General features: G+C 40.8%; 2 protein-coding genes across 5 annotated transcripts; both read right to left on the bottom strand.

The window, feature by feature from the left end:
• Window positions 1-1,228: 1,228 nt before the first annotated feature.
• Window positions 1,229-18,702, bottom strand: selp (selectin P). 4 transcript variants are annotated; one of them, XM_080431944.1, is made up of 23 exons: window positions 18,660-18,702; window positions 18,500-18,578; window positions 17,073-17,293; window positions 16,633-16,807; window positions 16,084-16,194; window positions 15,588-15,773; window positions 15,314-15,502; window positions 11,357-11,548; window positions 10,984-11,169; window positions 10,129-10,314; window positions 9,632-9,820; window positions 8,048-8,233; window positions 7,669-7,854; window positions 7,180-7,368; window positions 6,003-6,188; window positions 5,656-5,841; window positions 5,175-5,363; window positions 4,524-4,709; window positions 4,159-4,344; window positions 3,674-3,862; window positions 3,184-3,375; window positions 2,540-2,668; window positions 1,229-2,449 (listed from the first exon to the last, which is right to left on the bottom strand). In XM_080431944.1, the coding sequence occupies exons 1-23, from the start codon at window positions 18,660-18,662 to the stop codon at window positions 2,388-2,390; spliced, it is 3,783 nt and encodes a 1,260-aa protein (XP_080288070.1). In that variant the 5' UTR covers window positions 18,663-18,702; the 3' UTR covers window positions 1,229-2,387. The 4 variants fall into 4 exon arrangements, with proteins under 4 accessions (XP_080288070.1, XP_080288071.1, XP_080288072.1 ...); XM_080431945.1 differs by lacking the exon at window positions 10,129-10,314; XM_080431946.1 differs by lacking the exons at window positions 7,669-7,854; window positions 8,048-8,233; window positions 9,632-9,820.
• Window positions 18,703-19,008: 306 nt separating this feature from the next.
• Window positions 19,009-26,534, bottom strand: LOC308087791 (L-selectin). Its single transcript, XM_080431957.1, has 11 exons — window positions 26,528-26,534; window positions 26,305-26,398; window positions 25,317-25,712; window positions 24,477-24,581; window positions 23,721-23,906; window positions 23,353-23,460; window positions 22,653-22,838; window positions 21,400-21,582; window positions 20,144-20,233; window positions 20,016-20,040; window positions 19,009-19,717 (listed from the first exon to the last, which is right to left on the bottom strand). Exons 1-11 carry the CDS (start codon window positions 26,528-26,530, stop codon window positions 19,672-19,674), a joined length of 1,422 nt encoding a protein of 473 aa, XP_080288083.1. The 5' UTR covers window positions 26,531-26,534; the 3' UTR covers window positions 19,009-19,671.

Genomic DNA, 26,534 nt, shown 5'->3' with positions numbered 1-26,534 from the left:
CAGTATCTTGAAATGTCAAGTTGATCCACTGCAAGTCACAAGTGCACAGTATAATAGGCCTCAGTGATGGAAGAAGTACTCACATTTTGTACTTGTAAAAGTATCAATACACTATTGTAGAAATAGTCTGTTACAAGTTCGGTATTTAAAATGTACTTGATTAAAAGTACAAAAGTATTGGCATCAAAATACTTAAAGTACCAAAAGTGAAAGAAAAACTCATTATTATGCAAGTTTTCAAATGTATAAAAATCCTTTGAAAATAGCAGATCTACAAGCTCACAATGCGTCGCATCACAACGCCTTGTGAGCTTGTAGATCTGTTATTTTCAAATTGACAAAATATATAAATAGGTGGTTTTGCAATAATAATCAAAATCTACAAAATAATTAAACTAAAGTACAATATTCGCCTCTGAGATGTAGTGAAGTAGAAGAAAAAATATTGAAAATTCAAAGTACTCCAGTAAAGTAAAAATACCTCAAAATATTACTTACAGTACTTGAGTAAATGTACTTAGAGCAGAGGTCTTCAACAGGGGGTCCGCGACCCCTAGGGGGTCCGCGAAATTGTTGTTTGATTAAACAATATTTTTGTTTTTAAACTTAAAAAAAAAAAAAAAATGTCAATTTGTCTTTAAACATAACATGACATATTAAAATTTTACATTTACAACCAGCACATCTAAATAAACATTAAGGCCGAAAGATTTCAAATATAAAGTGCTGCCCATGCCCACCCCCCCCCCCCCCCGCGCACTGGTCTAAGTACCCGTATCCTCCGTATTGTTCAATAAAAAGCTTTTTAATCCGATCGCTGACCATTTAAACGGAACAAGTAGCGTCATGACGCTTGTGACAGACGAGAGTCATGTGAACCATGGCTACTACTGGGACAACCTGTATAGGAGCAGGCAACCATTGTTTCATATAAAACACAATTTTATACATAAATATACGATATATGTGGTGGCCCCCCTACCCTAGGGGGTCCCTGCTCCATCACCCCATCACCCCATCAGTTTCAGGTGCCAAACTAATGAGATCATGAAAAAATAACCTCTCTTCTTTTTTTTCTAAATTGTTTACTGTAATATTATTTCCTAATTGCCATGAAAAAAATGTAATGCCTGATGGCCTAAAAACTTTATTTTACAGTTTGTTATAAACATGTACATAGGCATAGCATACCATACAAAAAGATCACATAAAACACACATAGGCATAACATACAAAAGACCACATAAAACACACATACAATCCCTCCCCCCTTAGGCTCCAAACAAAAATCAAAAAACAAAACTAGAAAATGTGCTCCTCGGAGCACAGGTCTCCGCCAGGTCAGGAAGTTGTAATAGAGGTTGTGTTGTCACAGTACGTCCTGCGAAGCTTAGCCAATGGTGAAAAGCCAGTGTGTGATGTTTTTTGCTCTTTCTGTTTTTAAACCACCACGGCCATAAGGGTACTTTGATGGGTTTGCCAACTCTTCAAAGTTGTCGTCTTGGTAGAAAGCGCGTGGTTTTTGGTGTTCTGCAGGGGCACCTGAATATGTAGTGTCTGCATCTAAAAAATGTTCTTCTTGAAGCAAAGTGTCATATGGGAGTCCTCGTAATTGACTGGTTTCTTCAAATGCTTGTCTGTCTTCTTCATCTTCATTGTCTTGAACAGTTTCAACAGTTGATTGGTGTGTTTGATCTATGTCAGTTTTTTCTAGTGCTACATAATGTATTTGATCAAGGTGGACAATTGTTACAGTATTAAGACTTCGGCCTTGTTGTGGGGTCAATTCAACTGTATAGTCCTGTTCTGTGTCACTGTTGTAGATGAGTATGTTGATATTCAGCATGTTTGCCAAAGCATTTACTGCAAGGTTGTCGGCCCAATCGCCTTTGAGTATCTTGTCAATGATCAATTTCATTTGCTGTTGGAATATGAAAGTGAAGCTTGACCAGTGTTAGGTGTTCGCAGACGGACGGACACACACACAGACGGATGGATAATTTGTACTGGAAAGTACTGTTTACTATTTGTACTATTTGTACTATTTATATTACATATTGTGGTGTCACGTGAAGCTTGACCAATGTTAGGTGTTCACAGACGGACACACACACACACGGACGGATATTACACACGGATATTACATATTGTGGTGTCACGTGAAGCTTGACCAATGTTAGGTGTTCACAGACGGACACACACACACACGGACGGACGGAGGGTAAAACATACTCTCCGCCAGGCCTGGCGGAGACGACCAGGCCTGGCGGAGACAACAAAGCAGTGGGACAAAAATTACAAATCAATACACAATTTTAGACAGAGACCTCTCCTCATCTCTATAACAGGGACTTCCACATCCAAAAACAGGTCTTTTTTTTAAGAGCTCAACTCTCAAAAGCCGGATTCACTGTCTCTTCCCACAATGATTGTTCAAAGTCCATGATGCCTATAGAAATGAGAATTAAAGACTTAAAACACATTCAGTAAACCAATGTACAGTATACTTGTGTAAATCTCTCCTCTCAGATGGACTCACCTTTCTTCTTATTGGTAAAACGCTTAGCAATCAGTAGACCAAGTCCTATTAGGGCAAGCACAGCAACAGAAGAGCCTCCCCCAATGCCTGTATACATCAGCATAGCAGCTCCTAATGGAATACCCTCCTCTGGAACGCAAAACCATCAAATGCATCATCAGCACAAAGTCCTTATACAGTACTCTGATCTCATACAATATAATGCTAATGCTTCATTTATACTTTTTGCTTTGGTTGCACAGCAGGGTTGCGCACAGAAAATAGCCATATCAACAAGCTCTCAATGCGCTGCGATGCAACCGTTGTGAGCTTGTAGATCGGCTATTTTAGCTGCACGACAAAGGTGTGCAACGTAAAGGTAGGGTAAGTGATTTTTGTTTGTGATCGCTGCCATTCCACTGCACATAGCTTACCTGTGCTGGTGGGTACTGTGTCATTCCACCGCACATAGCTTACCTGTGCAGGTGGGTACAGTATCATTTCACATAGCTTACCTGTGCAGGTGGGTACAGTATCATTTCACATAGCTTCATGTGTAGGTGGGTACAGTGATATTTCACATAGCTTACCTGTGCAGGTGGGTACAGTATCATTTCACATAGCTTTATGTGTAGGTGGGTACAGTGATATTTCACATAGCTTACCTGTGCAGGTGGGTACGGTGTCAATCCACCGCCCAGTGGAAGAACATGACAGCACGTCAGTTCCATTCATGGCGAAACCGTCATCACATGTGAAGAGACACTGGGAGCCAAAACTGAAGTTGCCCAGGGGGGGATGAGAGCAGTTCATGAACAGGGGAGAGGACTGAGTAGGAAGGGCCTCACACAGGACTACTGTATTGTGGAGAAAACAAGAGTTCGGAGATCATTAGCAGACCACGTAAAGTACCAGTTTAGGGATATAACACATTGTCAGAGAAGATGTCAAAGCCAAAGAATTATTGCTACAGACCGTACTTATTTACATAGAATTGCATTCAACATGTAGAACACCTGTGTTGAATGAATTCAGGAATTATGTATGCTATTCTGATTGCATGCAGGCCGAATAGCATGACAGACTTGTGACATAGCAGGTTTGATTTCAAATGGTAAATATGTTATGTGTAATTATGCCATGTTTGACTCCAACCTTGGCAGCTGGGAGACTCTTGACTCCAGAGAGCTGAGGCGTTGCAGTGTATTGTTGGTGTTCCTCTCAGCAGGAACCCCTCCTTGCATCCAAAGTCACAGTGGGAGCCATGACTGAAAGGGGAATAAGGATGGCTACAATTCATCCAACCATGATGTGGACCAATGGCCAGTAGGGGGCATGGGCGTGCTTTGAAGAAAAGATAAACATCACATCAGGCCAAACCACCAGTCCACTCCAGAGTCCAGACTAATACAGTGGCTACAGGGTTTCCTACAAAATAATTATTCTTACCATTGATCTAACAACTAAATGCAGAGGACAAATTCCAAATGTGAAAACTGTACTGTCGCAAATACCCCAACAATAACTAAAGGGGACACAATGATTATCATTATTATTATTATAGGGGTGCAACAACAAAAGGAGAAGTAGCCTATACACTCTGGGAACACAAGATATTACTCAAACTTCCATGGCTGTACCCTGACAGAGAGGAAGGGCATGGCTCCAGTTGCCCTGTGAGAAACACTGGGTGGAGTTATCGCCAATCAGATCAAATCCCTCTTCACACTGTGTGGTGCATGTTGAACCATGGCTGAACTCTCCCAAAGGGTCCTGGCATTGCATAGAGGCATGAGGGGGAGCTTTTAGGCTGCTGCACCGTATCACTGCATAGGAGTAAAACAGCTTTGATTTGACACATAAACATGACAAATTATATATATTTTAAGAGGTCGTGCAATATTGTTTTTCTCCTGAAGTTATCACTTTGCCACAGTCACCAAGACAAAAGCGAATTCAGATAGATTTTTTGAAATAAAGATAATAAATCCCTCCTGTGACTTACCTGTGCATACAGGAGTTTGTTTACTCCACTGTCCAGATGCCAGACAGTTGAGTGTGCTGTTTCCCATCAGAGAATGTCCCTCCTCACAGGTAAAGTGACAGGAGGAGTTAAACGAAAAAGGTTTCAGGGGGTCCACACATGTCATGTTACCCATAGAAGGTGAGGAGAGACGGGGACATCTTACAGCTGAGAAGAAACACAGATATTGAGAAATAATCTGAGGCACATGGGGATCAATCAATTAGTTTGAATAGTTTCAGATGAACTTTACTAACACAATAGTCGCGATGCATTGTGAGTCGCGATGCATTGAGAGTCGCGACTCGCGATGCGACGCATTGTGAGCTTGTAGATCGGCTATTTTCAAAAGATTTTTTATACGTTTTGAACTTGCGAAATGGGACATTCTGCACAATGACTACAATTACTTTTGGTACTTTAAGAATATTTTGATGCCAAAACGTTTATACTTTTACTCAAGTAAATTTTTCATACTGGTCTCTTACTTGTAAGTATTTCCACATTGTGGTATTGATTTTATTTAAGTAACAAATGTGAGTACTTCTTCCACCACTGCTTGTGATATAGCAGGTTTGATTTCAAATGGTAGCTAGCTATGTTATGTGTAATTATGCCATGTTTGACTCCAACCTTGGCAGCTGGGAGACTCTTGACTCCAGAGAGCTGAGGCGTTGCAGTGTATTGTTGGTGTTCCTCTCAGCAGAAACCCCTCCTTGCATCCAAAGTCACAGTGGGAGCCGTGACTGAAAGGGGAATAGGGATGGCTACAATTCATCCAACCATGAAGTGGACCAATGGCCAGTAGGGGGCATGGACGTGCTATAGAGAGACAATGAACAATGGATAAACATCAGGCCAAACCACCTGTCCACTCCAGACTAATACAGTTTCAACAGGGTTTCCTACAAAACATGTTCTTAATCGATCCAACAACTAAATATAGAGGAGAGATTCTACGTAGCCTATGTGAAAAGTTTACTGTCGCTAATACCCCAACATGAACTGAAGGGGGCACAATTATTATTATAGGGTTACAACGGAAAAAGCAGAAGTATTTACTTTGGGTCTGAGAACACAAGCTAATACTCAAACCTCTGTGGTTATACTGTACCCTGACAGAGAGGAAGGGCATGGCTCCAGTTGCCCTGTGAGAAACACTGGGTGGAGTTAGCGCCAATCAGATCAAATCCCTCTTCACACTGTGTGGTGCATGTTGAACCATAGCTGAACTTTCCCAAAGGACCCTGGCATTGCATAGAGGCATGAGGGGGAGCTTCTAGGCTGCTGCACCGTATCACTGCATAGGAGTAAAACAGCTATGATTTGACTATGTTCACATTTTTAGAGGTCGTGCAATTTATTTTTCTACTGAAGTTATCATTACGCCACAGTCACCAACACAAATGCAATTCAGATTTACTTTTAGAAAGAGGATAATAAAGCCATTCTCTGACTTACCTGTGCATACAGGAGTTTGTTTGCTCCACTGCCCAGAGGACAGACAGTTGAGTGTGCTGTTTCCCATCAGAGAATAGCCCTCCTCACAGGTAAAGTGACAGGAGGAGTTAAACGAAAAAGGTTTCAGGGGGTCCACACATGTCATGTTACCCATAGAATGTGAGGAGAGACGGGGACATCTTACAGCTGAGAAGAAACACAGATATTGAGAAATAATCTATGGCACATGGGGATCAATCAATTAGTTTGAATAGTTTCAGATGAACTTTACTAACACAATAGTCGCGATGCATTGTGAGTCGCGATGCGACGCATCGTGAGCTTGTAGATCGGCTATTTTCCCAAAACAAATACACATTTTGAACTTGTGAAATGGGACATTCTGCACAATGACTACATTTACTTTTGGTACTTTAAAGTAATACTAGGTAACGTTTTCAACAAAACTAAAGTTAAATTGTATATCTTTTGCGAGTGGCAAAAGTTTCACAACACCCACGCCGTGAATTTCACCCCCGGAAGCCTTTTATTTATATATTTTCTATTGAACGTGTACGGGGGGGACTTTCCCGGGAAAATGACGTTCCTGGCCAACGTCATGACGTCGTGGCCGACGTCCTCAGGAACTACCGCAACGGTTTCCTGTTTGGCCAGGAACTACCGCGCTATTAACAAAAAGGAACCTCACGCTGATTTTAAGATAATGTAGGATTGGAAGATCGAAAAAGAACAGAAAAAGAAAGCACAGCTCATGGTAACTAATGCTCCACTGGCTAAGAGAAACGATCCGTAGATAGTATAAAACAATTAAAAGATCGCTTTTTGAAACGCTTCCGGCTTCCGGTGAAAACGAATGGAATTCTGGGTAATCGAGGACTAGGGAAATTGTATGCAGTGACGGTAGTGACCAGCAGAGGTTGCTAAAAATCGTTAGTTGTGATTTTGCATTGTACAACTTTAAGTATATTTTGATGCCAAAACGTTTATACTTTTACTCAAGTAAATTTTTAATACTGGTCTCTTACTTGTAACAGAGTATTTCCACATTGTGGTATTGATACTTTTGTTTAAGTAACAAATGTGAGTACTTCTTCCACCACTGCTTGTGATATAGCAGGTTTGATTTCAAATGATAGCTAGCTATGTTATGTGTAATTATGCCATGTTTGACTCCAACCTTGGCAGCTGGGAGACTCTTGACTCCAGAGAGCTGAGGCGTTGCAGTGTATTGTTGGTGTTCCTCTCAGCAGGAACCCCTCCTTGCATCCAAAGTCACAGTGGGAGCCGTGACTGAAAGGGGAATAAGGATGGCTACAATTCATCCAACCGTGAAGTGGACCAATGGCCAGTAGGGGGCATGGACGTGCTATAGAGAGACAATGAACAATGGATAAACATCAGGCCAAATCACCTGTCCACTCCAGACTAATACAGTTTCAACAGGGTTTCCTACAAAACATATTCTTAATCGATCCAACAACTAAATATAGAGAAATTCTACGTAGCCTATGTGAAAAGTTTACTGTCGCGATAACTCGCGAATGCCCAAACATTAACTGAAGGGTGCACAATTATTATTATAGGGTTACAACGGGAAAAAATAGAAGTATTTACTTTGGGTCTGAGAACACAAGATATTACTCAAACCTCTGTGGTTATACTGTACCCTGACAGAGAGGAAGGGCATGGCTCCAGTTGCCCTGTGAGAAACACTGGGTGGAGTTATCGCCAATCAGATCAAATCCCTCTTCACACTGTGTGGTGCATGTTGAACCATAGCTGAACTCTCCCAAAGGACCCAGGCATTGCATAGAGGCATGAGGGGGAACTTCTAGGCTGCTGCACCGTATCACTGCATAGGAGGGGAAATAGCTATGATTTGACTGTGACACATACATAATTTATACATATTTTTATAAGAAGTGGAATGTTGTTCACTTTGCCACTGTCACAAAGACAGATAACTTACTCACACTCTGAATAAAACTTCTCATTGTGATTCAGATTATTTTTTTTAGAAAGAAAGAGAATAAAGCCCTGCTTACCTGTGCATACAGGAGTTTGTTTACTCCACTGTCCAGAGGCCAGACAGTTGAGTGTGCTGTTTCCCATCAGAGAATAGCCCTCCTCACAGGTAAAGTGACAGGCGGAGTTAAATGAGAAAGGTTTCAGGGGGTCCACACATGTCATGTTACCCATAGAAGGTGAGGAAAGACGGGGACATCTTACAGCTGAGAAGAAACACAAATATTGAGAAGTCACTTATGACACATGGGGATGAATCAAGACAATCATCTATCATTTTAGATTAAATCTACAGTCAAGGGAAATGCTTACTGCTTATTGCTCATTATAATAGTAGTTCAACACAACTGCTCAACTGCTCATTCAACACACATAGCCTGCATGTGTTGAATGAATTCAGAAATTATGTATGCTTCTGTCTGAATAACATGACAGACCTGTGATGCTATGTGAGGGAGCTGAAGAGCACCTCGACACTCACTAAGGTGAAAAACAGACATGTATATTGTCTGTTGTGATTGACAAAACAACGCTAATACATGAAGTTTATTTTGGTTATTGGGTTATACTGTGTTGTCATTGTGGGCATCCTACTAATCATCAGAGGTCTACTTCCCGGAGGCGGGGTTTCAGCAGAGTGCACACATGCAGGAGAAGGCAGCTTCAGGTAAGACTTCAGCTGTTGACCAACATCTTGTTAAACCTAGCTGACAACTACCTTGTCAAGCTGTACCAATGGGCCATGGGAGAGAGAGGGGTGTAGTAGTTGGAGGGCTTTTGTTTGTTTGGGTGTTTGTTTAGTATTTCTGTAATTGATTTGACATTTGTTTTGACCTATTAGCAAAGATGTGTGTTGAGTGTCTGTAGGTGTTGTGGTTGAAACGTGTACATGAGTCTGTTAGAGAGGGGGAATGTCATGGTGCCCTGCATTGTGTAGGTGATGGTAGAGTCGGGGGAGCCCTATATTTACCACCTGGGGTAATCTTTTTTTAAATCTGCCAGCCTGCTTAGGGATGGGACGATAATCGTTATTATCGTTTATCGTGATAAAAAATCTCACAATAATCGTACTGCAGAGATTGTAATTCATTGTGAAATTGTCCTCCGTCATACACTAAGATGAATTAGCTTTAGTTGAGCTGCAAATTCAGTACAGCTTAAAGCCTCTGTATACATCGTATCGCCAAAAATAGCAGATCTACAAGCTCACAACTTGTGAGCTTGTAGATCGGCTATTTTTGGCAAACGTTCCACCCAGAATAGGGATGCTAGGGGTTCAAGTGGTTAACAAAAGTGCCGTTTTAAGCATTTGATTATCGCGATAATATCGTTAATCGCAATAATTTTTGCCACAATAATCGTGACGTGTAATTTCCATATCGTCCCATCCCTAATTTCTATCATGAGAACATTTATGATTATGAATGGTGTTGGTTTATCAGTAAATGGCACAACTCTGCAACCATCTCTGCCTGGCTTATCATTCTACACCTAGCTGTACACCTCATCCCTGCTTTCCATCCTGTTTGTAAGGTCCTCTACCACCACAAAACTTTACAGGCTCTGATCTCAAATGGAAGGTTAAATCCATGTTTGACTCCAACCTTGGCAGCTGGGAGACTCTTGACTCCAGAGAGCCGAGGCGTTGCAGTGTATTGTTGTTGTTCCTCTCAGCAGGAACCCCTCGATGCATCCAAAGTCACAGTGGGAGCCGTGACTGAAAGGGGAATAAGGATGGCTACAATTCATCCAACCATGATGTGGAGCAATGGCCAGTAGGGGGCATGGACGTGCTTTAGGGAGACAATGAAGAAAGGATGTTGAGATGAACATAATTCACATCAGGCCAAACCACCAGTCTAGAATAAAAGCTATGTGTCCATAGGTGTTATCCTACAAGAGAATGTCCTACAAGAAATAATGTCTTACCATTGACCTATAAACCTAAGTGAATAACTCCTGAGGTGATAATAACAAAAGTGAATATATGAGCGAATGTAGAGAGACATGTTACAGAGACGTATTCTACTAGAAACAGTATGTCCTTTGAGCAGGGATGATTATATGCCATGCTTTAATCTCTGTTAACGTAATTTATTACCTAGGCAGGGGGGGACTTCACTCGTCCAAATGCCCATGGAGCTACACTCTGTCTCAGCCGTCCCATTCACCAGAAAGCCCTCTTCACAGGTCAAATTACACCGAGAACCAAAACTAAACTGACCATGAAGGTCAGAGCAAGATAGAGATCCATGAGGGGGAGACATTTGGTGACTGCATCTCTTCACTAGAAGAGAGAGAGAGAGAGAGAGAGAGAGAGAGAGAGAGAGAGAGAGAGAGAGAGAGAGAGAGAGAGAGAGAGAGAGAGAGAGAGAGAGAGAGAGAGAGAGAGAGAGAATAAGGAGGATATCAGTATGCATACAACCTAAACCTGGATGGTTTGGAACATCAAATGTCTTCTTGAAACTTTCTTTAACTCCTACCTGTTAACTTTGTATGGGAGCATCAGCTAAATCCCAGAAGATTGAAGTTGAAAACATAATAAAGTAGCATAACATTATTTAGGGAGTATTATGGAACTATCCTTCCACAAGAAAGGCTGTGTTATTTCTCCCAGCAGGTGGTGGCATAAGTCCATAGTCAAGAATCAAGACCCAGATGTTTTACCCAGGCAGACAGGGACTTCCTTGGTCCATTTGGCCACATAGGTGCATTCTGTTTCAGCATTCTGTCTCAGGTTGACACACACTATAACACTAACTTTAACCACACAGGATAAAATAGAAGATTAAGCAGTTTGGGGCCCAAGGACTGGAGACCAAATCAAACTCCTATGTTGATTATGACATGTCATTATACTTTCAAGCAGTAGGGGTAAAACAGCAAAAGGAGAAGTTGCCAGCAAAATTTTAGCTGGCAACACAATATTACTCAAACCTCTGTGGTTATACAGTACCCTGACAGAGAGGAAGGGCATGGCTCCAGTTGCCCTGTGAGAAACACTGGGTGGAGTTATCGCCAATCAGATCAAATCCCTCTTCACACTGTGTGGTGCATGTTGAACCATAGCTGAACTCTCCCAAAGGGTACTGGCATTGCATGGAGGCATGAGGGGGAGCTTTGAGGCTGCTGCACCGTATCACTGCATAGGATTGGGAACAGCTATGATTTGACTGTGACACATACATAATTTATACATATTTTTATAAGATGTGGAATGTTGTTCACTTTGCCACTGTCACAAAGACCTATAACAATAACAAAAACTTACTCACACTCTGAATATTATTAATATTATGATTTTCTTTTGAGAATAAAGCCCTTCTTACCTGTGCATACAGGAGTTTGTTTACTCCACTGTCCAGAGGCCAGACAGTTGAGTGTGCTGTTTCCCATCAGAGAATAGCCCTCCTCACAGGTAAAGTTACAGGACGAGCTAAATGAGAAAGGTTTCCATCCAAGGGGATCCACACATGTCATGTTACCCATAGAAGGTGGGGAGAGACGGGGACATCTTACAGCTGAGAAGAAACACAAATATTGAGATATCACTTATTATGACACATAGGGATCAATCAATTAATTGTAATAGTTTCAGATGAATTTCACTAACATAATATGGGTTAATATCATGTTAGTCAAGACAATCAAGACAATCATTTAGATCAGGGGTCTTCAACAGGTTTCTTTCTTTTTACATTAACCACTTGAACCCTAGCGTCCCTATTCTGAGGAGAACTTTAGCCAAAAATAGCCGATCTTTGTGAGCTTGTAGATCGGCTTTTTCAAAGAGGTTTGGTGAGGGGAAAAAAAGAAAACCAAGTACAGAGCTAAAGGTCAAGTTTACTAAGTATTGAGGGTGTAAGTGGTTAAATGTCTGAAATAAACAAAACAAACATGAATTTACACACCACTGTTGATAGTCTGAAGCTACCTATGAAATCGATGAAAACGTTTAATCCGCAACAACATTTTACACAAGCAGTGGGGGTCCCTGCTTCATCTCTCTCTCAGCAAAGACATCCTTGGCCTGAAACGTTGAAGATCCCTGATCTAGATGTAATACAGTCAAGGGAAATGCCACCTACTTATTCACATAGAATTGCATTCAACATTATGTTGTTTGCCAAATCCAAACACAAATGGTGTGACCTGAACTGATGACAAGTGTCGCCAGAGTCTATTATCTGAGCAGGATGTGGAAAGACGGGCCAGATAAACATTAGGATTTACAGTAGGTCACTACGGTAGTGGTTTTGCAAAAGAGGACTGTCACGGGGCAACCTGTGCCCTATAGACACTAGGACTCCACAGTGTAAAACTGGACATAACAAGCACACACTGCACAGCTGCTTCTAATAATTGACTGTCATCAAGCTGTCTGGGAGGTGTGTCTGTTCAGCACCCAGTGTTGCAGGCTATTCTATATTTTCTGTATTGTCTAATTCCATGGTCATTGTTTTGTGAATTATTTGATGCCTATAAATGCATTTCAAGTTTTCTCAGAACATCTGTAATTGCGTAGTCTAACTCATGGGCCATGGTTTGCTTTGTTTGAGTTGATGATAATGCCAGTTACTAATTGTGGGTGGGTCTTACCTGGTATATAAGGGAGGCTGGAATTGTAGAGTGGGAAAAATGCTCAGAGTGAAATGCTCAGTTTACTTGTAGCTGTTAAGGAGACAACACCAGGGAAGAGCTGCCAGGGCCTTCAGTCAAAAGGCATTGCCTGTTTCAGTATCTTTAGTTAATGGTTTGTTTGTTTTTTCTTAGTTTAGTTATCAAGTGTTTATTTCTTACTTTCTGTTTTTGAAAGTGTAATTGTGGCCAGTATTTATTTTTGAAGTAGTATTATTTGCCTCAGACCTTGACTGTTACACTCCTACATGGGGCTGATTATTAGTTTTGGAGGTAAATAAAATACAAAAAATCTACGTTCTTGGACTTTGTTGATTCTTGGAGCCTTGACCATCCGGCCAACTTTACATGGACGAAACAGGAAACGTGAAAGTTGCAGTTGAGTATTTAAAAAAAAAAATTACAGTTTCACAGGAAAATAATAATTTCACAATGAAACCAATATCATTGATAAATGATTTACCAATGACTTATTTCACTCATGTCGAGATGAAAACCATTATGTTGCAATGGTATTACATTCATGCATTGTGTTTGGCGGTGTGGCTCTGCTCCTGTAATACTACAGAATAATCGATGCAAGCATGGCACCAGATCTCTGACATCACAAACCCCCCTGAAGTAAAGCCTAATACAAAGTTACTACATGACATAATAGACATATTATCTCCTCATAAGGCAGAATCTGAATTTCAGCCTTACATATTCATAGGAGGCAAATGTTCCATGCGATATGCGGTAAACCATTGGGAGCATGTGCTGGGCTTGTCTGCTGGGAGGACAGAGTGTGACTTCGATGGCATCGTGGAGGAGGGGTGGGTATAACTGTGGCGTTTTCTGGGGCAAATTTGGTAATGGCGGAGCTGGGCGTCTGATCCGGGGGGTGAGTTTTGTTCCAGCGCTTATCCTTGTCTTTCATGTTGTTACTGAATTCAAGGAGAGGGATAGGGGATATGAAAAAGAGGAGGAGGAGGGTGATGGGGTTTCTGAACTTCTTCCTCTTGACTGTCATTGATAAACTCTCTCTCTATAAGGTCTGTTGTAATCTCCTCCTGGGGGTCGGCGTGACATTCCTCCAGATTTTCACACACAGCACTATCTGTGAGTTCGGTTGTTTTTATTTCTTGTCCACCAGCCTCGGCGGGGGGGGGGGGGGCAGATGGGAGTTGCTCAGCGCTATCTGCGGGGAGTCTTGTTTTTGATTCTTGTGTTCCGGCCTGCAGGAGGGACACCCACCCAGCGAGTAGAACACATTTGAGATAAACAATCTTACACCTAACTTATTAAGGTGGATTCCGTCTGCAAAAAGATGTCTGTGGTCCTAGATTTTTTTTTATTGTCAATAAAGTGCACAAATTTGGTTCACGCAGTTGAAAGCCATTTGCTCAGTGCAGACAGAATGCTGAATCTCTTCGCCTCTTCACCTCTCGTGGGTGGTAGGGGGCCACTGATGCATACACCAACATTCAGGGAGCTGAGTGTGCTAAATAAAGCAGTGAAGTGTTGTTATAGGATTTCTAACCTTTTTCCTTCTATGTCACATATACCAATGTGCAAGATCAGGGTTTTCACCGTAGGGTGTGCAGCGACGAGATCCGAGATTCTCTCATTCATGTCAGAGACCATGTGGCTTTGGGAAAGCATAGCACTTTTGCTTTTCTCTTTCGTATGCTTTTTACATCTTTCACAGCACCTTTCACCCACAATCAGAAATTCAGGCACAATCTTCATGTAGCTTTTTACTGTCTGAGTTACTCTTGGTTCTTATACCCTGCTGGGTGAAGATGAGAAGTTATCTCTGTCAACCGACGGACATCTAGGGTCCTGGAGCAATGGAGTAAATCTGTTTTCCAGCTGTACACTCGGTTTTTGGTGTGTAGATTGAACCATTGGGATTGTGACCATAATGTGATTGTAGGGTGTATGGGCAGCAGCTTTTTCCTTGCGCTTGCCCGAACTACTGTGATGCTCCATCCAATTAAATTTCCTGCTTCTGTTTTATGATGTTATAGTTCATGATATTTTATGATTGCAATGTAAGGTTTGGATGATATTTTGTGATTGATGTAAGCAGGTTTGACATAACCTGACTCCACCAGATGGAAGAAGCTTGCTTCACACTTGTTTCACAGCCAAACTTGTGAACTCAATACCGCCCCATCTGGCGGAGTCAGGTTAGGTTTGACATAGTCTGGGAGACTTCGCCTCAGAGCCTGGACAGCAGGGGCGCGGCCACTGCGTTCTGATTCAAATCAACAGCCAATGAAGAAAAGGGGGCGGGATCCACATGCAGTGGGTGTTGCATGTAAATAGGAGCGACGGGAAGCAATTTCTCCTTGAGAAATTGCCACCGCCATTGTTGTGTACTGCTGTTTGCCGTCCACAAATACCAGGGCTCTGGCCCAGAAGTTTCCTCGCCCCTCCCGTTTGTATGCGAGAGCTCGCGAAAACTTCTGGGAACTCAGATTAGGTTTGACACACTTCAGCATTCAACATTTTTGTTTGTATACAGTGTGTCCTACCGTGTCAAATTTTATTAAATGAACCCTGAAACCTTGGACACAATAGTAGGCCTAAAGTGGAATGTTCAATTAGCTAAAGTATAACTCAGGCTTAAATGAAACATAAATTAAGTTATGACACATTACCTGTACATGTGGGTACACTGGCGGTCCATTGACCAGTAGAGTCACAACTTATCTGGTTCTGTCCATTGAGTTCATAGCCATCATCACATCCAAACTCACAAGTGGAGTTGTAACTGTTAGGTGCAATGGGATGGCTGCAGTTCATAATCCCTCCAATGGGGGCAGTGATTTGATCTGCGCACTGAGCAACTGAAAAAAAAGGCAGCATTGTAAAGATGTATTTATTTTTTATGTATTTATTTTTGGTTCAAACCTACTCTTTTTATGCCCATACCTTGGCACAGAGGAGCAGGATGGTCCCACTGGTCGGTAGCTTGGCATGAGAGAATGGGTAACCCGGCCAGCCGGTATCCAAGGTCACAATAGAATTGGCAGGAAGAGTTGAAGCGATGAGGTCCGTAGGGGTGGACGCAGTCAACAGAGCCCTGCTCCGGAGCCAACAGGGCTTTGCATGCAATGGCTGACATCAGATAATGACAAAGAAATATAATTAATACTGTATACATGAAAATAACATGAGGTTTTGGTCTTACTTAAAGGCCCACTTCATATATAAATATGGTATCATTTTTGTGTACTTGGTCTGTGTCTCAGAGGAGGGCTGTTAACAGTTCAGAAACCCACCTATCAGTCACAACATCGTTTTTTTCTTTTTTTTTCAAACGAGACTTCTAATAGGACCAATTATATGAAGATAGGTTGAAAATGGGTAAAGTTAGGTTTTAAGAGAATGTGTGTTGTGACCTGGCTTCTTGACAATGTTTACTTACCATCCTCACAGCGTGGTGGGCCCTGGAAGCCAGGATGGCACTGACAGGTGAAGCTCCCTATGGTCTCCATACATTCTGCATGGACACCGCAGGACGGCTCTGAACACGAGGCTGCAGACAAACAATGATCTCACTAGGAACAGTTGTGGAAGAAGTAGGCCTAAGATGTTTGTTTTTTTAAGTAAAAGTAGCAGCAATATGCCTACCACAATGTAGAAAAACTCTGTTACAAAAGTATAACGTACAAAAGTATTATTATCAAAATATACTTAGAGTACCAAATGTAAACGTATATTATGTGATGGCCCATTTCACAATCATTATCGGATTGAAATTAGTGTCCATTAATGTGACACTTCAATGTTTCAACTGGTAAAGGTGGGGATGATGTGCTGATGTGCCGTTCACAATCCTGCCTACAAATGACATGTGCTTTCAAAGAACATATACATTTTTTATAATTTTTTGGGGTTGCAAGAGCAACCCAAGAGAGCAGCTTGGAATTCCAACCAAAGATGTCAGTGAACTAGTTACTACAGACTGTTGTACCTGTGTAGCAGATAGTTCCCTTCTTCTTGCTGCATCTCTCATCATTCCATTTAGTTGGTTCTTTATCTCTCTTGATGTAAATCTCCACACAGTCCTGTGCATTCTTTCCTAAGTTATTAGGCTCCCTTTTTGCCCAATTCTCAGCCTCTGGGGTCAGGGCCTTCTTAGTTCCTACCTAGGGGTGCAACATTTAATGGGAAAAAAATATTTTAAGAAATAATCGATAATTTAATAAAACAATTGATTAATAATCGATTCCTATTTTGGACATGTATGTTTATAGGTGAAATTGTTTAAAACAATAATAATACTGAAAATAGCTGATCTACAAGCTCGTAGATAGTACATCTGCTATTTTCACAATTTTTGCAGTATAAAATAATACTTACTACTAGTGAATAGTGATTACTAATCGATTATTTGAAATATAACAAATTTACCCAGGTCCAGACTTCGTTCACTTTGCGGATGCCGATCCAGTAATAACCGGATCTGTAGGGCAGCATGTTGTTGAGGTAGTCGATCTCCCCGCGGTTCTGGATGGCCACCATGTCTGTGAAGTGGTCCTGGCACCACCGGCGCGCCGTGTCCCAGTCACGGCCCGGTTGCTCGGTGCTGTAGTTGTACATCCACGCCTGAACCCCTCTGCCACCTCCCAAGTCTGAAACCAAGCAGATAAGATAAGATAAGATGAGACCTTTATTGATCCTGCGGGGGAATTCAGTCGCCAGAAGCAGCACAGCAGTTAACCCATTAAAACCGGGAAAGCATCTGTGTCATTTTATACTTTGGCTATTCAAAAATAGCAGACACTAGGGGTGTGCCGATACACTAATTTCACCAAACGATACGATACGATATTTGGCTCACAACTTCGATACGATTTCGATACGATACGCACTTTTTTTATTACGAAAAATATATGGGGGAGAAAAAAAGCAAATGCAAACAAATAATTCTGTTTTTGCATTATTCAGATATGCGAACTTGTAGCTTTTCAGCTACAATAGCCGTTTTGAATCCAAATAGGGCAATAGTATGACACCTGACCCGAAAAAAAAACAACATATTGTCACCCTTTTCACCTCGGGGCTGTTTGCATGCCTGATTATTATTATTGTTAAAAAAAAAAAAACGATACATATCGTCACGAAAACGTATCGCGATATATCGCGGGACGATATATCGGCACACCCCTAGCAGACACACAAGCTCATCAAGCTTGTAGATCTGCTATTTTTGAAACATTTAGAAATGTTGTGCAAATCTTTGAATATATATATTTTTAAAGCAATTTTTTTTTCAAATTTTTGCTTCTGGGGTTCCTTGAACAACATATTTTAAGATGGGGGTCTGCAGCCAAATACTATACATATCATTTTGGGGGAAATGTTTGAGAACATGAAAAAGTTTGAGAACCACTGATATAGCAACATAGATTTTTCAGAAAACTGTTAGACATTTGTAGAATCGACCTCAGGTCTTAATGGGTTGAGATACAGTACAGTTACAGGGCAAGAGAAAGTACTGTAGATGCAGCAGGGGTAATTCAAATCATCAGGACCTTCACCAGCTACAACATTAGAGTGAGGAACACATTAATGCATTACTAATTCAAATCCAATTATATGATATAGGATCATATAGGAATAGGAAGTATTTTTCAGTGCCAATAATTTTGAGCTTTTACTCAAGTAACATTTTGGAATGTGGGATTTTTACTTCTTCTACATTGTGGTATTGATGTATTTACTTTTAAATAAAACAAAACAAAACAAAACAAAACAACAACAACATCTGTGTACTTCTTCCATACTGGATCTTGTTAATAAGTGTGGAGTGATGGTTGGAAGGAATAAGAACACACCTTGGATGATTACAATCACTGCTACAATCAACATCCCATGATACATGCTGGGTCTAAGATGGTTCACTCCTTGAAACATCTGAAAAACAAAATAAGAATAAGTAAGATGATAATAATATTATCATTATTGTGAATGCATGCATGTATTTCGTTGTCTTACCATTTCGTCAGGCTTTCCTCTAACGGTTGTGTGTGTACTGGCATTTCATTGACTACTGGTAGATTTGTAATGGTACTCAAGGGGTTGAGGCAACATCCCGTTTGGCAATATCTATTCTAACATGACTTCCTGTGTTATTATCACCAACTCCTAATGCCTCCACCATTGCATGTACACACATACATATGCACACACACACACACACACACACACACACACACACACACACACACACACACACACGTGTGCATGCACGCACGCACATGTGTGCATGCACGCACGCACGCACACACGCACGCACGCACACACAAATTGCATAAACAAATTACGTATTGCTGATTCAGTGCAATGCTTTATTTTATTTTCATTTACAATGTTATGGATCACTACCATTTTCCAGTTTTTACATGGAAATTTATGACAAAATATATGTACAGTAATTCAGTCATTCAACCTTTATTTAAGATTCTCTGATAAATCATTGAGGTTGGCCCTCGTTTATAATGATGCTGAGATTACACTGTTGAAAATACAAACAAAGATGAACTAATAAAATCAGTTAAAATGGTTACCATGGGAAATACAACCGTACGAATTAACAGACAAAATCAGTTACAATAGCTACAGGTATGGACAACAATACATTCTTAAAATTGCCAAGAGGTATAAGGGTATTCAGTTTTTAAGTCTTGTTGCACAATCCATGAGTCTGCTACACAAATACTAAAAGCAGTCTTTCCAAGGTCAGACCTGGTATGAGGTACCTGAAGAACCAGCCAGTTGCTGGAGCAAGTACAAAAAAAAGGACCACGGTTCCAATGCAAAGTAAATGTGATTGATGGTGCCAAACATCATGAGTCAGGGTATGCAGAACTATCTAAATACATTAAGTGCCATACATGATGAGCCAGGATATGCAGAAATAGTATCTAAACACATTTAAAATCGATTTTCCTTATATATAATAGCACTAACATAACACTGCAAGGCTTCGTAAAAATGTAGTTGTCCTTCAATCGTATGTCTCATTAGCTGGAATTGTTGCTTCTTCAGGCTCCCTATGCAGTAGACACAGTGAAAGAAGTGAGTTTTTTTTATTAAATGAGATTAACAGAAAGTTTGCATGAAATTAGCAATCCGATGTTTTTAAATGATTTGAATTTTGGATTATAAATTGCGTCCCTGGTTGACACATATATTTTAGATTGATTAATGAAATATTAATATGTATGACAGCAGATAGATATTTAGATTATTGTAAATTAACTGCAATGATTAGACAAAACATGCAAAAAAGTCATGGCATGGGTGGAACTGATTTACAATAAATCTGTAGTGTATAATTTCAACACTGACCGTGGCTGTGTACGTTTCTTCTTTCCTGTTCGAAACAAAGAAGAACAGGTCATAGAGACATGAGGATTGCATCATATTTTAGATTTTGAAATAATGTTGTTGAAATAATAAGGTTGACGCAAACTTACTCTTTCTGTACTTTGAGCAACAAAAGCAGAGGCAGCATACAGCTGAGCAGGCCACACAACTAGCAAGAGCCATTAGAGCATGTTTATAGCCTGGGGAAATAGAAAAAGGAAGATTAATAATGCAGTAATGCTGTATTTACCAGTTTGATGTTTCTTCTATGTCACCTCCTTGTCAATCAATCAATCAAACTTGATTTATAGCACATTATATACAGCAAGTGAAACTCAATGCGCTTCACTCAAAATTAAAAGAGAGGGGGAAAAAATAAATTAAGATAAATAAAATAAAATACAAGCAATGCAAATAACCTAGGTAGAAGCAATGCTAAAATGGTGTGTCTTTTTTTTTTTAAATGTCCACAAATTCACAGACCCTGTTCACAGAGGCTGTTCCAAAGGTTAGAACTATAACAGCTGCTTCTCCGTGCCTTTTTCTTGGGACTAGTGTCAGAAGATCTAGGATCTTGCTGCCAGGCACATATTTAAGAAGCATCTCAGATAAATAGGCAGGTGCAATTGCGATTTAATGATTTACAAACTAACAGTCAACCAACGCAGGGACTTCAAGTTGCAACTGACCAAGTTTTTGGCAGACAGGAGAGAACTACAGCAACAAGCCTGCTTACCTGCTAGTAATAAAACAATGCATTACTTTTCCAGTATCAACCTGGGAGAGAAACGGTCAAACTCTGGTAATGAGTTTCTTTTACATTTCTGATGTGAGCCTCCAAATTTAAGTCAGAGTTAATAATGACACCAAGGTTTTTGACTGGGTCAATTTCCCTCTCTAGGCCTCTACCCCATGGTGACTAAAATGCAGCCAACTAAAAGCTTAGTAGGTAGATAGAAAATAGAGACAACTTACTATTATACTATATTTTATATAATATGTAATGCATCTTGACTAATTAGACATAATTGAGCATAGGAATGGTCATTATAGGCAAATGACAATATCTGTCTGTTACATTAATACTGTAATAATGATTAGAAAATGTTGACATTCAGTGTCGAGCTGTATCTTAAATGATTCCTTGGTGGTCACAGCTTTCTGATAACGAGTACATATACCTTTTATATCCCTTTACTTCCCATATATTCCCATTAATTTCCATGGACAGTTTGAATATCCCCAAAACGCTTTCACCCCGCTCACACTTTCACCTCCAAAAACAAAGCAAAGGTTCAGGCCTGTTTTGGTGTACTGCACCCTAATGATAGTGACTGAAGAGGGTTCATAATGAAACTTTAATTACTTGCACAAAAAGGTCGTGGCCCTCTCCACCTGCCATCACTACCGCAGGTGACCTCTGTTGACCCCAGCAGCAGGAAGCCCACGGAGCAGCCAAATCGACAGGTCGAGTTGAACGTCTGGTTCGACCCCGAGCAGTTGATGATGTACCCATCGTCAGGTCCAGACAGTGCAGAACACTCCACAACTAGAGAAACATAGGGGTTAAAGTTTATCTGCAATGCTTTGTCACAATGCCATCTTACGGCGTGAAGATGGATTTCTGCTGTCACACACAAACACACATGTTAGCATTTTGAGTGTGTTTTGCGCTTCAGCACAGGAAACAGAGGAAACAGATGTCAAGTTGGATGTGACCATAAGCATCAGAGGTTAATTGGGGAAGCTCAGTTGCCTTGTGGTTAGAGTGTCCGCCCTGAGACTGGGCGATCGGGGTTCAATCCCTGGCCAAGTCATACCAAAGACCATTGAAATGGTACCCAATGCCTCCCTGCTTGGCACTCAGCATCAAAGGTTGGATTGGGGGGGGGGGGGGTAAGGCCCTGTGACATGCTATAATGTCCAGGGGGGGTACTTGTACATCGAGCTGCCTCACGCTAAGGAAACAGGAGATAAGCTACTGACCTAGGGGCCACATAGCACAGGAACCGTTGTTTCCCGAGGTTACTTACTACATAATTAGGGAAACAAGGTGAGTTAGATAATATGCAAACATACGTAATCAGCAAGCAATCCTTCAAGCTGTAGGCAGAGAGGGCTGAGGTGTACATATGGAGCTGTTATGACAGTGATTCAAACTTAAGGGTCAAAATGAGATGAATGCTTTTTGAGTCAGTAGTATGAATCAGTGTGCTATACTGAGAATATCCTGTGGAAGTGCATTAAGAAATGTTCAACTGAAGATTTTTTTTGTTGCATTTCTGCTTTGTTTCAATGCTGACCGTGAGAGAGAGAGACAGGAAAGACAGACAGAGAGCAGGGTAATGCCAGTAAACAGTCGAACTGGGGACATGCTGAACAAGGCATTTTGTGCCCATGTGTGGTATGTGCCCCAACCATTCGGCTATCGGGTCGGCCAGAAATGTTTATCTTAGCATGTCACTATGTGCGCAATAAACTTCCTCCATGTTAATTTAGGTTGAAACTAGTGTGGTTCTGAGAGTGTACGTACTGTAGGGTCCATTTGTGCTCTTTCAAAGTTAAAATAAACACAGAAAATTTGACATTGCGTATTTGGGAAGGTTAAAGTGCACATACCTGTACACTGCGGCTCTTTGTCGTCCCACAGTCCAGAATAGTTACAGCTGACCACTGATGGTCCGGACAACACAAAGCCTTCCTCACACAGGAAGCTGCAGGTGGACTCAACTCTGTGGTTTCCATGGGGACCAGAGCATCTCATGCTACCATGGTGAGGTTTGATAGGCTCCTTACATGCCACGGCTGTGAAGTCAATAAAACAATACACACACACAAGAAAACTGATCACAAATGTTTGAGGAAGGCTATTATATTTTATTTTTCTCAGCTAGTGTAGCCTGGGACCCAAAAGGACATGTACAGTAGGTCACAACAAGCTCATAACGCTCACGGTTGTGAGCTTGTAGATCTGCTATCCGCTATCCGCTGAATGTTCACCCCAGAATAGGGACGCTATAGGGCAGTGGACCACCATAACTCTGAGAGTGTACAAATGGAACCAAGGGTCCATTTGGTTCCATTTGTACACTCTCAGAGTTACAGCAACACAAGGGTCTATTTAGTTCCTATTACTATCCATCATGCATCTGGGGACCCCTGGAACTCCCACAAGGACCCCTGGGGGTCCACTTTGAGAACCACTGCGCTATAACCCCGACCCCCCCCCCCCCCCCCCACCACTCCCATGTGATTTGAAGTTAAATGTCTTAAATGTGAAGCAAAGGCGGATATTTAAACAACTCTCTACAGTACGTACCTGCTTGACACCTGTCTCCCTCAAAGCCAGGTTCACAGATGCAGCTTGTCTTGTTGATGGTCTCTGAACATCTCCCCCTTTCACATGAAGCGTTGGTGCATTTTGAAACTATAGAGGGTGAAAAATGTCTAGATCCATTATTTTCTGTTGTTTCGTGTATGTGTTTTATGTTAGTTTTTTTTTTTTTTACCGTTTATGTTATCACAATTATGTTTGTATTGTAACTTGTTTTGTCTGAGTCTGCTGTACTTTTTGCATAAATGTTTGTTCGAAAAATCTCAAAATAGATGATAGATGAAAACATTTCTATAATCTATCATCAAAAATAATTTGACATGGTGTATTTGGGAAGGTTAAAGTGCACATACCTGCACACTGCGGCTCTTTGTCGTCCCACAGTCCAGAATAGTTACAGCTGACCACTGATGGTCCGGACAACACAAAGCCTTCCTCACACAGGAAGCTGCAGGTGGACTCAAAGCTGTGGTTTCCATGGGGACCAGTACATCTCATTCCACCATTGTGAGGTTTGATAGGCTCCTTACATGCCACTGCTGTGAAGTCAATAAAACAATACACACACACACACACACACACACACACACACACACACACACACACACACACACACACACACACACACACACACACACACACAGACAACTGATCACAGACGTTTGAGGAAGGTTATTTTATGATACAATAATCCAAAAGTACAGTAGGTCACAAAACAGAATAAGTCAAAACTAAAAAAACTAATCTAAACAGACAAATATTGTGTTATTTAATACATCAGGTTCTAATGTCATGTCATCAATTCCCACTCAGAGAAAAACCAACTGAGAACAGTTGTGATACTTGTACTATACAGAACTAATGGATAAGGATGATATAATATAATTGTGTTCTTCATGGGCGGCCGTAGCTGAGTGGGTAGAGAGGCTTTCAGGGAATCGGAAGATCACTGTTTCAACCCTTGGTTTAAAGGTTTAAAGGTTGCCTGGTTTAATCTCCGATCATTGTGATGTGACGTATTGTCAGCTTGTGGTTTCAATCCCCCAACCCTCCTTATTCCCTCATGTGATTTGGACTTTTAAGTGTTAAGTAAAGCTCTCTATATGTACCTGTTTGGCACCTGTCTCCCTCAAAGCCAGGTTCACAGATGCAGATTGTGTTGTTGATGGTCTCTGAACATGTCCCCCTTTCACATGAAGCATTGGTGCATTGAGCTGTCAGGGAAAAGTGCATTAAGAAAATCATCTGCCATCGTCCCTTTTGAAAGGAAAGGGTAAAAAAAGGATCAAACCCACCAATGTTCTTTCAATTCACTCCAAAAAGCTGCAATCCATAACTTTTATACCCGGGATTTGAACCCAGGTCTCCCACCGCCCGCATAAGAGACCAAACATAGCTTATCCAAGATACTGCTCTTATTTCTCAATGGAAGAGAGTAGTGAGTAGTTACACCACCTCCAATGTTGTATTGTGTTCTAAAAGAGACAAAAGTAGCCAAAGTGCCAATATTTTGTGCCGGTGCCTTGGGCCGGCACCGCTACAAGGACTTTGGTGTGCGTAGCATTCCTGTGCATAATATTGTGTTAATCTACCAAACAGATTGGTTAAAATAACAATGTATTCATTACAATAAGTTCCAGATTGTAGCTTTAAATACTTCATTTTGTTATGAGCGCTGGAACAGCTTATTGTCCATTAGAAAAGAAAAATAATTGCAGTAAAAGAGTGTTCATTTAAGGTAACTATGAGAGTGTACATATGTAACCAAATGGACATTATGGGCCATAATGTCCATTTGGTTACATTTTGTGTACTCTCAGAGTTAAATTATCACTGAGGATTTGACTGTGTAGTACTATGCATTACAATTGTATTATGTTGTGCTTTTATATCATATTTTTACATATTTGTCTCACTTTTGTTCATTTAAAACTTGCATCACTGCTCACCTTGATAACAAACAGGGTCTTTCTTATTAGCACATTTCTCATCATTCCACCTCCCTCTGTTGGCCTGATTGTTGACATAGATCTCTACACAGAACTCTGTGGCGTGGTTATTGTTGGGTTCGTTCTGTGCCCAGGACTTGTTCCCAATCCACGAGCTGTTATGGCCAACCCAGGTCCAGGTTTCATTTGCGTGGGCTCTGGTGATTCCTATCCAGTAGTAAGGGCTCCCGGTTTTGTTGGGCAGTATGCTGACCAGGTAATCATTCTCCTCCTGGCTTTGGATGGCCACCATGTCTGTGTATGTGGTCTGACACCATTGTCTTGCCTCAGCCCAGTTCATTTTGACTTTCGAGTAGTGATACGTCCAGCCCCTGGTTACACCTATTAGAGAACTACCTGTTATATGAGGAGAAAATCAATTTGACAGATTGTTACTGTAACGTTAATAGATTCTTTATTATCATTTAAGTTTAAACTTCAATCAAAAACACAAGAAAGCAAACCTTGTGAATATAATGTATGTGTAGGCAGGGTATGATTTGTAAAAAATATTTTAATAATAAAAACAAACAAACATTTAAGCTCTATACTTCTTCGCAAAATGAAAATTGATGATCTAAAAACTCATATTGTGAGCTTGTAAATGTTCTATGTCTATGTCATCAAAGGCAAAGGTGGAGCCAAAAAATTACCCAGTGTGTATTTTGCATGTCATGTTAGACTGTTTAATGATTGGGGCTGGTGAGAGTTATCTCTGCTGCATACAGTACAGTATGTAGACATACTTATAATTATATTGTGCAAAGGAAAACAAAAATTGTACTAGGTAGACAGACAATCTCAGTCAATCGTAATAAAAAATATAACTCATCAGTGCAAGACTTATTGGGATGCATAATGATGAGGTAGTATCGTTAACCAAGGTGCAAACATTAAAGATGGAAGATGCTCATAGAGCGGTGCAGCATTTAATAAATCTGATACTTACCAGTGAAAATGATCATCAATGCCCAAGTCAAAGAAGCAGTCCCTCTGGAGAGGGACACGCGGATACTTTTTACTTGTCCAACATACATCTCCTGCTACAAAAACAGGAAGGAATAAAAAAATCTGTATTTTTTCTAGTTCTGTATTCCAACTAAATATTTTCTCTTTTTGTTTGAAGTTTGAACAAGTGTGTGTAACCTAAAAAGAATCATTTTAATACTTACCATAGCA

Source organism: Gymnoscopelus braueri (genome assembly GCF_963280865.1).
Source record: "Gymnoscopelus braueri genome assembly, chromosome: 6".
Classification (NCBI taxonomy): domain Eukaryota; kingdom Metazoa; phylum Chordata; class Actinopteri; order Myctophiformes; family Myctophidae; genus Gymnoscopelus; species Gymnoscopelus braueri.
This window is presented reverse-complemented; position numbering and strand designations above follow the sequence as displayed.

Bases quoted from the DNA above. Each gene is read 5' to 3' on its own strand.
- selp (XM_080431944.1), bottom strand. The intron at 5,364-5,655 runs GTACAGTATAAC...GTCTCTCTATAG, and splicing joins TGCCCTTCCTCTCTGTCAGG to CACGTCCATGCCCCCTACTG. The intron at 3,863-4,158 runs GTACAGCCATGG...TTTTCTTCAAAG, and splicing joins TGCCCTTCCTCTCTGTCAGG to CACGCCCATGCCCCCTACTG.
- LOC308087791 (XM_080431957.1), bottom strand. The intron at 23,907-24,476 runs GTACATATAGAG...TTGACTTCACAG, and splicing joins GGGAGACAGGTGCCAAACAG to CAGTGGCATGTAAGGAGCCT. The intron at 22,839-23,352 runs GTACGTACTGTA...TTGACTTCACAG, and splicing joins GGGAGACAGGTGTCAAGCAG to CCGTGGCATGTAAGGAGCCT.